Here is a 13,863-nt window from a genome sequence, read left to right on the forward strand (position 1 = left end):
GCTGTCACCCATCCCTGGGGGAGGGGGCAGACTGGGGCCCTGGCCAGAACCAGGCTCAGCTCTGCGGAACTGGTTTGGTCTCCGCCCGCCCTCCCCACCCCCAAAGAGTCTTGGAGCCACCTGCTTGGATGTCCCCGCTGGGCCAGGGCCTGGGCGGCCTCAGCTCAGACGGGCCGAGGAGCAGGAGGGGTCGGGGGGTAGGGCTAGGAGTGGGGAGATGGAGCAGCTCCAGAAAGAGGGGTCCTGGGGGCCTCAGGGGCAGCCCTGCACAGGAACGCTTGGCAGTGACACCTCGTGAGGGGCCACAGGGGCCACGCGGGCTCCCCTTCCCCCTCCACACGCCGCCCATCAGCACCCTCCCCAGCCAGGGGTCTCCCTGACCTCTCCTCAAGGCGCGCGCCTCCAGGGCTGCCCATCACTAAGTGGAACAGTCCACGCAAACAGGACAGTGTGACTTCTTGTCTTTACTCTGAGGTTCCTCCAGCTAAAACCAAGGCTTCAAATGGAAGTAGATTAGGGAGTAAGGAAGGTGGGCAATCCCCCATCAGACCTCTCCTGGTCCCGAGCACGCCCCGGGGCAGGAGGCTGGTGGTGGTGATGATGGGGTGAGGGGCTGTGTCGGGCCCCTGCCCAGCTGCCAGGACAGAGGTGCCTCAGAGACCTCACTGGATGGGGGAGCTGAGACCCAGGGCGGGGGTGAACACAGGGAACTGGTGGTAGAACAGGGCTGGCCCGGACTCCTGCTCTGCCCCGAAGACACCCACCAGGGGTGCAGCTGGTGTTGGGGAGCTCAGGCTGGGGCTGGAGTTAGTGCTGTGGCAGGGCCTGGGGGTGCCTCTGAGAAGCTTCTTCAGGGTAGGGCCTGCTGTTATGCCAGGGAGCCTGGGCCTGGGCAGCTAGAACCACAGGCCCCAGCCTGCACTTCCAGAATATTTTTTCTCTTTTTGTTTTTGGTACTGGGGATTGAACCCAGGGGCACTCAACAGCTGGGTCACATCTCCAGCCCTTTAAAAAATATTTTTAGGACTGGGGATGTGGCTCAAGCGGCAGCGTGCTCGCCTGGCATACGTGCAGCCCGGGTTCGATCCTCAGCACCACATACAAACAAAGATGTTGTGTCCGCCAATAACTAAAAAATAAATATTAAAATTCTCAAAAAAAATATTTTTATTCAGAGACAGGGTCTCACTGAGTTGCTTAGGGCCTCACTAAGTTGCTGAGGCTGGCTCTAAACTCTCGATCCTCCTGCCTCGGCCTCCCAAGCTGCTGGGATTACAGGTATGCACCACCATGCCCTGTTGGCTCTCAGAATTCTGCTTTAAAAATAAACAAACTAGGGCTGGGGATGTGGCTCAAGCGGTAGCGTGCTCGCCTGCCATGCATGCGGCCCGGGTTCGATCCTCAGCACCACATACAAACAACAAGATGTTGTGCCTGCCGAAAAACTAAAAAAATAAATATTAAAAAACTCTCTCTCTCTCTCTCTCTCTCTCTCTCTCTTTAAAAAAAAAAAAATAAACTTTAAAAAAATAAAAATAAAAAAAAAATAAACAAACTATTCAGAGGCCAAGTTCACCCTTAGACCATGAGTTTGGGACCCTAAATGCCCCAACTTTCCCTGTCACCAGGCACCAGTACCCAAGAACCTCCAGCATAACCTCCCTGAATAGACAGGATCAGAGACCCTGGGAGGTGGAGGGACCAGCCCTCAGCCCCCCAGCCTGGTGGTGGTCAGCCAGGACAGCACCTCTCCTGCTGGGGGACCACCTCCCTGACAGATATCCAACACGAAGAGCCTTCACAACCCTCAGGACCCAAGATGCACGCAACTCAAGACGAGCACGCCCAGCCAGGTTGACACAGTTCTGGATTTTATCCACAGTCGTACAGTCACAACTTATATATATATATATTTGTATTTATATACCTTTAAATTACACAATCATGTACAAAACAGGTGCATTGCTGAGACCACAGCACTTCTCGGAGTTTCACAAGTGTTGAACTAATGGAATCAGGAAGCCTAAGTGGCAGACGGTGGGTGGCGGGCGGCGGGCAGCCCTGGCCCCTCACAGAACCAGGCTGTAGAATGGTGCTAACTGGGGACAAAACACATGACTCACCGGGCACCCCCTCCCCCAGGCGCCTGTGCAGCATCGAGGGTGGGCGGGGGCCGTGGGGGGCGGCTGTGGGCACATGGGCACCCCAACACCAGCTCTGACAGGTGGGGCTGGGCCCCAGGGGCTCAGGGGGACTTCCAGGTGGGAGACCCTCCAGCGCCAGGGTCCTGAGGAGCTTGGGGACTGAGAGAAGGTGGTCCCAAATGGGGCGGTGGAGGTGTTTGCCCCAAAGGGATGTTTCCAGTCATTGCCCTGAAGGGGCAGCGGGAGTGCGAGGGCGACAGCCTAGGGTCCAGCCAGGGCCGCAGCCCCTCCCCAGGTGCTGGGAAGCCACGGGCACAGAAAGGGGGAGCCCAGGCCCCAAGGTGCAGGTGTGCCGGCGCCCTGCCAGGGTAGGTGGTGAGGGGCAGAGGCCCCCGGCCCGCTCCTGCCCACAGGGGCGGCAGCAGCTTGGTCCTGGAGCGGGGAGGGCCGTGGGCTTCTGGGATTGTACCCCAGCTCTGAGGCCCAGGGCACATCTCAGGCTGCAGCAGAGACTCAGAGACCAGAAGTGATAAGGAAGGGGTGCTGGCAGCTGGGGGGTGCCTTGCCTGGGGTGCCTTTGCCCCTGGCCCTGAGGGAGGCTTGCCCTAGCTCAGGTGGCCACCACAGCTGTCACGATCCTCTGTGCCCACAGGAAGAAGAACAGAGCCTCATGCCAGGGCCCACCACCTCCTAACAGTGGGCTTCTGGGAGAAGCAGCAGGAGAGAAAGAGGACTGAGGGGGTCTGAGGGGCTGGGGTAGGATGCCATCTTTACCTGGAGGCCCCGGAGGCCACCTGAGGCAAAAGGGAGGACCACAGGTGTCTGCAGTCCAGAGGCCTAGAAGTGGCACCAGCTGTGAGCAAGCCTTGCCCAGGGCAGCAGGACTTCTGAGGGCCTCGCCCCAGAGACTTCCAAGAGACTTTTCCTCTAGACTTCTACTCATCCACCTTTGGGGGCCTTGTCAACCTGGTCTTGTTCTCAAGCTCTCCCCACACCCCCACCCCAAGGGAGAGGCTGGCGCTCTGCACCACTGCTCTCACTGAACAGAAGGACCCTTTGTCCCCTCCCACACCCAGAGTCCTTTAATTGGGACCCGTGTTTGGACAGTTGGGGTGCTGCCAGCAGGGGGAGTTCAGGGAGCAGGGAGGACAAGGAGGAAAAAGACTGGAGACCATCCTGCTCCTGAGGGCCGGGGTGCCTCCTTCCTGCCAAGCTCAGCTGTAGGCTTTCTCCTGTGAGTCTCAGGCTGGAAGCTCCCATGGGCCCCCAGTGTGTCTCCCCAGGCAGGACAGGAGAGGGGAGAGAGGGGTGGTTACGCCAGGAGCCTTGCAGGCACCAGCCTTGGTTTTACGGGGGCCCAAGATGAGCCCACTGACCCTATAGTTTTGATGAACACGGAGGGAGAGTGTAGGGGCACGCAAGATGCCCTTCTCCCCAGGAAATGGGAGGAGGCTGCTACTGTTGCTGGCTTTGCCCTGGATTGGGGGGCCTCTGCCCTGTGCCAAAGGACTTGTGGGAGGGGGCAGGGTCTTTGCAAGCTATCAAGGGGTGTGGCTCTGAGGAAGGGTGAGTGCCTACAGTGCTGATAGCCAGAAAGAAGGGCCCAGACAGGGTCTTGGTCCTCCAGATGGGCCAAGTGTTAGGAGGGCTGGCATGGGCCGGGTTGAGGGCCCACTCTCCCTTCACTCACCTTCCTGTTCTCCAGAGACAATGTCACTTCCTCCAGCTCACCCCTCTTCATGTCTGGGGGAGTCTGGGGATCCCTGGAAACCTCTATGGGGAAGGAGGGTGACCATTTCTCCTGTTAGTCCCACTGATCCCAAGGGATGGGGCAAGGAGGAGGAGGGCACTCCTGGGGCACAGTGGAAGACTAAAGATTGGGAGGCCTCCCTTCTTGGGGTCTTGAGGGGAGGCCTTTGAGAGTGGGATAGAGGTGGAAGGGGGTGAGGAGGAAGAAGAGGTCAGGAAGCCAGGCTCAGAGAACAAGGATAGTACTGGCAGTCTGGGGTCAGGTAGGGTGGGGTGAGGAGGGTAAAAGGGTCCAGAAGATGTCCCTCAGGGCTCAGGAGACTCTTTGGTGGACTCTGAAGAGCAGATGTTGTGATGCTGGGCTAAGTCCTAAGACCCTCACCCACCCTGGGGCCATCCTGTCCCAAGCCCCACCATCCTGGCCTCCAGGTGGCCCTGCAAATGCTCTGTCTCTTTGTATTTTTTTGTTTTGTTCTGTTTAGACTTTTAAAAAAATAAAAGCTTGATCGGAAAATATGTCTGGAACTCTATGGCGAGGGGGAGGAGACGAGAGTGGGAAGGAGGGGGAGGCGGTGGGTGCGGAGTGAAGGGGAGAGGAGCCAGCAGGGCAGCTAGATGGCCTCCACGTAGTTGGCGGGATAGAGGCCCAGCTGCCCACTGTCCAGACGCCCGCGGCACCAGCCCTGTTCATCCTCCTCGCCCAGCTTGGTGAGCTCGTCTCCTGGGAAGGGAACACACACAGGAGCTTGTTGACAAGGACAGGAGCTCAGAGACGGGCCGCGCCTCCCTCAGTACACTCGCGGCCAGGCGAGCCCTTCAGGGCCTCCACCCCACTATTGCTCCAATGCTCCGATTGTTTACCTGGGCTTAGATTCTGGCCACGACCCCGCCCCTGTCCCCACCCAACATCCACGCGCCGCTCCGGGCGCGGGAGGCCGGGACCCACCTCAGCCACCACCTAACCCGCTCTCGACCCCGCCCCCGCGCCAGGCTCCGCCCCGGCGCACTTCTCGCAAATCCTGGCAACCCTGTCTCAGGCCCCGCCCTCGCCCCACCCAATCCAGGCCCAGGCTTCTTCCCAAGCCCCGCCTCCGACTTCAGGCCCCGCCCCCACCCAGGCGCGCTCGCCCCGCCCACCGTACCCGCCTTGAAGCTGAGTTCGTCCTGCTCCTGGCCGTCGTAGTCGTAGAGCGCCCGCACGCGGACTCCCTTGGTGTCATCCTCGAAGGGGTTGGCGCCTCCGTTGGCCTCATTGCCCCCGAAGGGGTTCCCGCTCTCGTCGTCCGACCACTCGGCGGCGTAGGGCTGCCCTCTGTCGTAGCTGCTAACGCTGAAATGCAGACGGAGGACCCCTCAAGAGTGGCCCCAGCTGCGTCCTTAGTGTTAGCCCCCTCCTCCTAACCAGAGCTGGAGCACCACAGTCCACCAAGCCTGGAGCGGGGATCGGCCGCATGGGAAGGGGTCTGGAGCCAGTGACTCTCAGGACCGCTCAAAAGCGAACTGAGGCAGGGCCATCTGCATTATAATTTCAGCTCTTGAGAGGGAGGGTGTGCTGAAAAATGGCTGACCCTTCATCTGAAAGGAACAACACCTCCTAATGTTTCAAGAGCCAGGATGCTGAAGCCAAATCTCCTGGCATCAGTTTCTGGCTTCGAGGTTTACTAACTAGCTGTGTGACCTTGGGTAAGTCACCTAAATTCTCTGGGTTCCTGTTTCTCCACCTGTCAAATGGGAATATTTACACACTTCCCAAAGTGGTAGAAGGCTTGAATGAATTAACATAAGGAAAATGCTTAGAGGAGTGGCCACTGACACCCAGCAGATATCTAGGATCAATACTTACACATTTTGTTAATTTATTTTTGGTACTGGGAATTGAACCCAGGGTGTAACCCCTGAGATACATCCCCAGCCTTTAATATATAGATGTTGTAGTTGGAACAATACCTTTATTTATTTATTTTTTTAATGTGGTGCTGAGGGTTGAACCCAGGGCCACACATGTGTGAGGCAAGCGTTCCATCGCTGAGCCACAACTCCAGCCCCAGCCTTTTGTTTTTGGAGGAAAGGCTGGCCTCAAATTTACAATTCTCCTGCTTCAGCCATCCAAGTGTCTTGGATGACAGGTGTGTGCCACCGTGCCCGGCTTGCGTCTTCTCTTTAAAGGAGACGTGCTTGCTGTGATCTAGACCATTCCTTGTCTCCTCAGGAGCTCCATGGGAGACACTCACCTGCCACGGTCCCCAGCCTGGGAGGTGGACTCCACTGCCCCCGTGGCATTGCTCAGTGCCACTCCGTCTGCCTTCTTGGGCTGCTTCTCCTTCTTGGCAGTGGTGTGGGGAAGGTCTGGGTTCCACTCCTGGGGGGCAGGAGACAGTTAGGCTCAGGGGTTGTGTCTGAGGCCCCTTTCGGTCTTTCCAGGCTCCTATTCCCACACACCCTCACCTCAAACTGGGGCCAGTTCATGGGCATGCCAGGGCCGCTGGTGCTGCGGAACCATCTGAGGTCCTCCTGGGCATCAGCCCCCCGGATGGCCTGCTCCAGTTCACGGTACACATGGATGTAGCTGTGCGAAGGGAGGATGGGAGAGGTGGAGGGCACAGGTACACCATGGCCTTGTCTCGTTCCATGCAGGGGGCGGGGGCACTGCACGCCCCCAGTCAGGAATCAAGCAGGCTTTCCAGCGGGCTCCTTCTCCACTCCACCTCGGCCACTCACCCGTCCACCCAGGTGTATGTTTCTTGGGTGCTTAGTACACATCTCTTCCGTGGCCCCTGCAGCTCTGCCCTCCCCTTCCTGTCACTGGGCCTGAAACACCCACATGCCAGCTGTGCTGTGCCCTGCGTGCCCATCCTGCCCAGGTACCTGCTGTTCTCAGCCAGGTTGAGGTGCCGTTTGATGTCCAGCAGCACCTCCTTGAGGAAGACAAGTCGCTTTTCCTCAAATTGCTGGCACTGTTCAAATACCTGCTCCATGCCCTCCATGTACTGGGGCGTGGTCTTGCCCACATCTTCCAGCACCTTCTCATACTTCTCCTGAGTCTGCAGGCACCCAGACGGAGGGTGGTGAGACCTTGCCAGATCTGCAGCTCCCAGCCACCACCCACTCATGGCCCTCAGGTCCCTGCTGCCACCCCCAGCCCAGCGGCACCTTCTGCACGTCCTGCTTGCACTTGTCCACTTTGTCCTGCAGCTTCTTTTGCTGCTCAGGTGTGACCGACTGCTCTGTCTTGCTGTTCATCTCCCGGGTCATGGCCAGCTTCTCCTCTTTGCAGGCCAAATGGTAAGCCTTCTTGGCCGCCTCCAGCTGTGGGCAGGGAAGGCAGGGAACAGGGCTCCCACAGGTCAGCAGGAGCAAATATGGTAGACTATCAGCTCCGCCCACTGCCCACTCCCGGGGAGCTGGGAGCACACAGCCCTGGCTCCAGGCATTCAGGAACAGTGTGTCCCTGCAGGCACCCTCCTGGTAATGCACAGCACGTCCTGGATCTGTGGATCCAGGGGGCAATGCACCCTCCTACCCCTGCCTGAGGACAGTCCCCTTCTCCATGGGTCTTTCTACCCATTGGGCACTGGCCACCCATCTGTTCTTCCTGGACATGGGTGCTTCAGCCCTGTGCACAGTCCCTAAGGGCAGTGCACTGCCTGCCCCCTGCACAGACACCCTCCCTGTGACCAGCAGCCCTGACCATGCTGCCCACCCCCACCCCAAGTGGGCACCTCCTTCATCTTCTTGGCCCAGGGCTTCTGGGCCTTGCGGAAGCCATCTTCAGCCTCCTTGGTCTCCTTGAAGCCGCCCATGATCTGCTTGTGATAGGCGTCCTTCTGCCAGTTCTTGACCTTCTCCAGGTCCTCGTTCAGCAGGCTGTTCTTCACCTCCTGGTGCAGTTCGCTCACCTTGTCCGCCTCTGTCATTATGGCACCCCAGGCCCGCTCCAGGCTGCCATACTGTGGGCCTAGGGAATGGCCGTGGGCAATGAGCACCCATCACCCTTTCCCTGGTGGCCCCCTCAAACCTTTGTCTAGGCTTTTCACTTCCTTCCTGTGGCTATGGAATCGCCCCCCTCTGCTCTCCCTACATTCTATCCACCTTCCAGGGCCCCAACACAGCCACCACCTCCAGGACGCCATCTTTGATTCTCGGCCTTCACATCCTTCTGTAGCCCCCACTGGTTCCTTGGGCAGCGTCTGCCCTGTACCCACTCAGTGTCTCCTGCATCAGCACATGAGCCCCACAGGGCGGCCAAGGCTCCCCAAGTGTCCAAAAGCCCCACACAGTGCCAGACGCACAGCAGGTGCTCTAGAGAGTTGCTGAATGGGAAAATCAAGAACCCACTGTGACAATGCCAGGAAGTCACGGGGACCGGGCATTCACCTTTGTTGCCTGCATACTGGCACCAGCCAGGCACTGTACTAGCGGGTACAGGCTCAGTCCTGCCCTCAGGAGTTGAGAATCTAGTGGGAGAGAAAAATACTAACAAATGTGTGTAAACCTCAACTTGAAACTGTTCTGGGTGATGGGAATCTAGACTCTAGAGACTTGACAACTAGATACAATGCGTGATTGTGGCTTCCACTGTGCACCAGCCTGTACCATTGCTATAGTCAAATTTACTTAGGGGCCATTAAATGTCCCATATTTGGTAACTGGACGAACAAGAATATTCTTGTTCTTAGGCCCTACATGCAGAATTTAGGGGAGATGATGGCTCCAACTTCCTCTCAAATGGTTCAGAAAAAAATATGCAGGGACTGGGATTGTAGCTCAGCGGTAGAGCACTCGCCTAGCATGCTCCAGGCCCTGGGTTCGATCCTCAGCACCACATAAAAAATACATGAATGAAATAAATGTATTGGGCCCAACTACAACTAAAAAAGAATAAATATTAATTAAAAAAAAAAAAGAAATACAAACCAACAGATCGGCAGAGAGAGGTGGTGACTATACGAAGGGTGCCTAGGATTTCTCTGAACTATGGTTTGCAACTTTTCTAGAAACTTAATACAAAAGGTAAATAAAAAGAGCTGAACCGGGAGGCCTGGTTTGGTCTAGGGGGGTACAGCCCTGAAAAGGCCCTGGTGGCTAGAGGACGCAGGGCGCCTCCAGGTGGCTGCTCCAGGGACCCGCCCTTGCGGGGGCGGTGACCAGGATCAGGAACTGCGCTGGGGACGGTCCTAGAGGCACCTTTCTCGATGAGCTGGCGCCAGCGTTTGGCCCAGTCGGTGAGCTGCTGCGCGTATGCCTTCTCGATCTTGGCGCGCTCCTGCACGCAGTTCATCAGGTCGTTGCACAGACGGTGGCCGTCGTCGATGCGCTTCACGGTCCGCTTGTAGTTCCCCACCTGGCGGTCAAGCAGCGCGCGTGACTCCCGCCGCTCCTGCCACCTCGGCCCTGCCCTGCAGGGGGCGCCCGCCTCGCCCCAGCCTCCAGCAAGCTCGAGCCCGCGGCTCCGGACTCTCTAACTTGCGGGGGTCCCAACACCCGCATCACACCCCGCCAACCCTGCGCACCCGCATCCCACTTCAAGCATAATCTCACTGTCACGAATGCGGAAGGAATTTTATAATTTGGACTTGGGCTAGAATGAATTATTCATTTTGCTCTTGCGGAGCTGAATCTATTATATTTATACAGAGTCATATGAGCATTGAGTTGAGCTGCAGCTTCTTGACACAATATTATGTTTTGTAGACATCTCATTAAACACTTATTAATTTAGGTCTGGCAGATTTCGTTTTGCGTTTCAGGAGCCAAAAGCAGTTTTTTCCCCCCAAGTATCACGTACTTCTGGAAGCTCCCGAAACCTGGCGCCCCCAGAGCAGAGAGTCAGGAGGAGCCTGTTTCCACACTGTGAAAGGTCACAGGGTCCCTGGAGGTAGTGCCAGAGGGCAGAGGGGCTCTGGGGTCCATGAGCAGCAGTCTCACCCCACTTTGTGGCCTCAGCTGCCAGTTGAACACTGAGGGTTTTGGAGGAGTCTTGGGGCTAGGGGCCAATGCTGGAGGCATGGGCAGGGGCAGGGGCCTGGCCTTCCACATCCAGGTGGTCTGGTCCCCAGGACACAGGGATCATCAAACACTCACCTCCCAGAAGCTATCAGTGGTCTCCTCCGGAGCCAGAGAGGCCTCATCGTAGGAACCGGACATGGTGTGGCCGTGGGGAGATGAGCAGGTGTGACACTGTGGCTAGCGGGCTCTGCGGCTCATGCACTGGAGGGCAGAGGGGACACAAGGGGGTAAGGAAAGTCCCCCATTCCCCCTTCCAGATTCGAGTTCCCAGCCTGCTGAAGGATGCGGGAGGGCAACCTTGGATTGAAATGGGGGCTTCCTGCCCAGCAAAAGGTTCTCCATCCCTAAGGTAACCCCAATATTCAACCTATTGCGCCCTGTGCCGGCCTCCCCATCTCCCCCACACCTGCTCCATCCTCCTCCCCAAGTCCATCCAGCTCCTCTGGGTTGCTCCTCTCAGAACTCCAACCCCAGAACCAGCGCCTGTTTCCCTTCCTGAGCTCCTGGACCCCTGCAGTTAGTGACAGCCACATACTGTGTATTCGCGCTGTGTGAATCTGTGGTTTATGTCACAGACACGCACAGCTCCTGGCAGCCAGCCTCAGGCTGATCTTTGTGCATATCCCACAGGCTGTCCCTGAGGCTGGCATCCTGCAGGGCCCCCTGGGGATTCCCAGCGGGCTTCTCAACTCTGCCCTCTCAGATGGGACTGCTGGGCTCTGTGTGGCCCTACCAGCTTTCCCCTCAGCGTTCCCACAGTGACCCAGCTGGGTCCCTGCACTAGGCCCCCAAACCCCTCCCCAGATCCCCCCCCCTGGGCTTCAAAAACCCCTCCAGCCAGTGCAGTGCCTGTTCTTGGCCCTAAAGCCCCCAACTCCCTACCGGCAGCCAGAACCCACGTTCCCCGGGAGGCTGGTGGAAGGCCCTCTCTCACCCCCGGCAGGGCCACCGGCCATCAGCACTCCCCTGGTGGCCTTCGTGCCAGCCCCCACAGCCCTCATCAGCAGCTTGTAAGTCTGAGCATCTAGGGCGCAGGACCCCTTGGCCCACAGGTCAGACCACTGCGATCTGTACCGCGTCTGGGGCGGCTGTGGCTGCCCTGGATCTGTCAGCTGGCATCACCATTGTCCAATCTAGGCCATGTGCTGCCCCGGGGCTGGGGGCACTCCCCTCCCCCACCAGGCCTTGCTGCCACCCCAAGCAAGAATGGCTCAATAGTGAGAAGACAGGACATGGAGGACCAGGCCCTGGTCTTCCAAGCCAAGCCCTCCGGCACTAGGAGCTGCCGGCCTCCAGCTGGACCCTGGTTCTGCTCTGAGTCCCCTCCCCATCTCTGTGCTGCAGATCGGGGACTGAGGATCCTGACCAGTGAGGTTGCTCAGAGAGGGTGGGGTGTGCAAGATTCAGTCCAGCTAACTAGTCCAAGAACCCACAGGCTCAGGGCTGTGGCTATTAAAGAGGCTGACCAGGGGATCCCTGCCCCTTAGCAGCAGCTGGCCCTCAGGTTCAGAGCAGGTGGTACCCACCCATGAGGATCCTTGTCAAAGATGTCCCTTTCCCTGGCCTTGGTCTCCCTGTCTGTCCAGGGCCTGGTGCTCTTTTCCCAGCGACAACCCTGTACGGCCTCCTCGTGCCTCATGGGAATGAAGGTGAACCCCAGCAGCGTGCCTCCCGCCTGTGGTAGTGGGGAAGTGACTTGGCAGAGCATGAGGGATCAAGTTATTGGTACAGTTTCTTCGGCACACACTCCGCCCTGCAATACCACTTCTAGGAATTTCCCGCTCAGCCGCAGGGCGCATGGAGATGCACAGGGTTATTTACTGCAGCAGCGCTGGTCAGCGCCGAAGGCTGGAATCAACCCAAGTACCTGCCTCCAGGGCACCGGCTAAGTCAAGTGCAGGCCTGCGCCAAGCGCCCTGGCACTGAGTGGAACCCTCCCCACGTCACACCACTGAAGCAAAACGAGCGCAGTGTGCAATGGATGGACCAACAGAGAAGACTTAGAAGATGGCAAAGCAAACTGGTAACGGTGGTCATGTTCAAGGGACTGGAGCCTAGGGGACGGGGTAGGAGGGGCACTTCTTACTTTATATCATTCTGTGCTCTTTTAATTTTGCCTGTGGAAGTGGAGCATGTGCTTCAAAAACCCCTCCAGCCTGTGTCAGACGAGAGGTGAGGGCCAGGGACAGGGATGGAGGGTGTGCTCTCAGCCTGGGGAAGGGGCACCATGCAGCTAGGATGGGGCATGAGGCCAGAAGGGAATGCCCCGTGGCTGGGACCACTCTCCTCCTGGTCCAGACAAGGAGTCCAGCACAGAGCAGCTGGGACCTGCTGGGGTGGATCCTTGGGTCAGCAGGTGACAGCTTCCAGGCTCTCAGCTGAAGGAGCACATGTAGTGAAAACTGCTCCCGCTGTCAGGCCACTGCTCCAATTCTAATCTGCTGTGTGACTATGGGAAATTCACACAGACTCTCTGGGCCATTCTGTGAAATGATCTGACTTCAGGATGAGATGAGATGTGAATGTGAAGCCCACAGTAGACTCAGGCTCTCTCACTGCAGCCCTGGGCAGGGCCTACGCAGGGACGGGCTCAGGAAGGTAGGCAGGCAGGGTCCGAGAGAAGAGTCAGGGAGGCAGGCTGTGTGTCCCCAGTGCCCCATGACCAGATGCATCATCCCACTCCTGCTTCCTCCTCCCTGGGAGCAGGTGAGAAGCTCCCTCTGGTCAAATGCTGTGTCCTTCTGAATGGCAATCAACAGCTGTCCCTGAAGAGCTGCACCTGATGTGGCTGGCATCTGGCACTCCCTGTGGCCAAGTTGGGGACACAATCAACTTTCTTCAGCCCATCAAGTGGGCACAAAGCCCATCTGATTTTTCTCACCAGTGGTCATAAAGCTATCGTGACCCTGGAAACCTTTATCTTTATGAACAGCAGCTGGTGTCCACTGAGCACATACTGACCACGTGCCTAACACCAACTGCGTCCGGCAGGTTCTACTGTAGACAAGAACCCACAGGCTCAGGGATGTGACTGTTAAAGAGGCTGACCAAGTGGCACGGGAAAGCTAGCCAGGGCAGTAGGACAGGAGGCCACCCGTGTGCTAGTAATGGTGGTGGCCAGCAGGTGTCGAGGACTGGACTGTGCAGAGCACTTCACGTGGAACTCGATACCACAACAGCTGGGGGGGGTGGCTCAGTGGCCTAGCACTTGTGGAGCATGTGCAAGGCCAGGGTCTGACCCCCAGCATGGGGTTGGGGGTTCCCATGGCCAGTCAAGGAGCCCCAAAGCTACCTGCCCAAGGGGGCTTAGTGACAGCTAACGTTAGGTGTGGACGTGGCCTGGGTGAGGGACACCCAGTGGCAGGCAGAGCAGCATTCATATGGAGGACTGAAGCAGAGGACTGGGAAAGGAAGATCTGTCCTCACCCAGGGTGGGCCCAGTCAGCCCAGGGCCCGGATGGGACAAAAGGACAGAAGAAAGGCAAATCAGCTGGCTGTCCTGGTCTGGAGCTGAGACCCCTTCTGCCCTCGGACATGAGAATTCCAGGTTCTCTAGCCTTCTGACTCCGGGAGGCACACCATGGGCTCCCCTGGTTCAGAGCTGTCTGGACTGGGACTGAGCCACATTGCCCACTCCTCTGCCTCTCCAGCCTGTCCTGTCCTGGGACTTCTCAGCCTCCAGAATGACATGAGCGGAAGTCCCCTAAAAACTTGTCCCCATCCATCCACTCACCCATCCATCTATCCATCCATCCATCCACACATCCACCTACCCCGACACTCACACACCCACACACCCATCCACTCATCTATCCATCCATCCATCCACTCATCTATCCACCCATCCATCCACCCATCCACCCATCCACCCACCCATCCACCCACCCATCCCCTTCTGGCTCTGTCTCTCTGAAGAACCCTGACTGGTACCCCTAGGCAGGGAAGGTGGGATTGGGATTTGATC

At 57.9% G+C, this 13,863-nt stretch overlaps 1 protein-coding gene across 2 annotated transcripts in view; it reads right to left on the reverse strand.

The window, feature by feature from the left end:
- Nucleotides 1–1,897: 1,897 nt before the first annotated feature.
- Nucleotides 1,898–13,863, reverse strand: part of Pacsin1 (protein kinase C and casein kinase substrate in neurons 1) — a 49,615-nt gene continuing 37,649 nt past the window's right edge. For both annotated transcript variants that reach the window (XM_076857710.1, XM_076857711.1), the window contains exons 2-10: nucleotides 9,975–10,100; nucleotides 9,078–9,234; nucleotides 7,613–7,848; nucleotides 7,044–7,199; nucleotides 6,759–6,934; nucleotides 6,339–6,459; nucleotides 6,125–6,252; nucleotides 5,036–5,223; nucleotides 1,898–4,614 (exon numbers count right to left, since the gene is read on the reverse strand). In XM_076857710.1, coding sequence (XP_076713825.1) covers nucleotides 4,505–4,614; nucleotides 5,036–5,223; nucleotides 6,125–6,252; nucleotides 6,339–6,459; nucleotides 6,759–6,934; nucleotides 7,044–7,199; nucleotides 7,613–7,848; nucleotides 9,078–9,234; nucleotides 9,975–10,037 — 1,335 coding nt within the window. In that variant the 5' untranslated portion in view covers nucleotides 10,038–10,100 and the 3' untranslated portion in view covers nucleotides 1,898–4,504. The remainder of the gene's footprint in view (nucleotides 4,615–5,035; nucleotides 5,224–6,124; nucleotides 6,253–6,338; nucleotides 6,460–6,758; nucleotides 6,935–7,043; nucleotides 7,200–7,612; nucleotides 7,849–9,077; nucleotides 9,235–9,974; nucleotides 10,101–13,863) is intronic.

This window comes from Callospermophilus lateralis, chromosome 6 (assembly GCF_048772815.1).
Source record: "Callospermophilus lateralis isolate mCalLat2 chromosome 6, mCalLat2.hap1, whole genome shotgun sequence".
NCBI lineage: Eukaryota > Metazoa > Chordata > Mammalia > Rodentia > Sciuridae > Callospermophilus > Callospermophilus lateralis.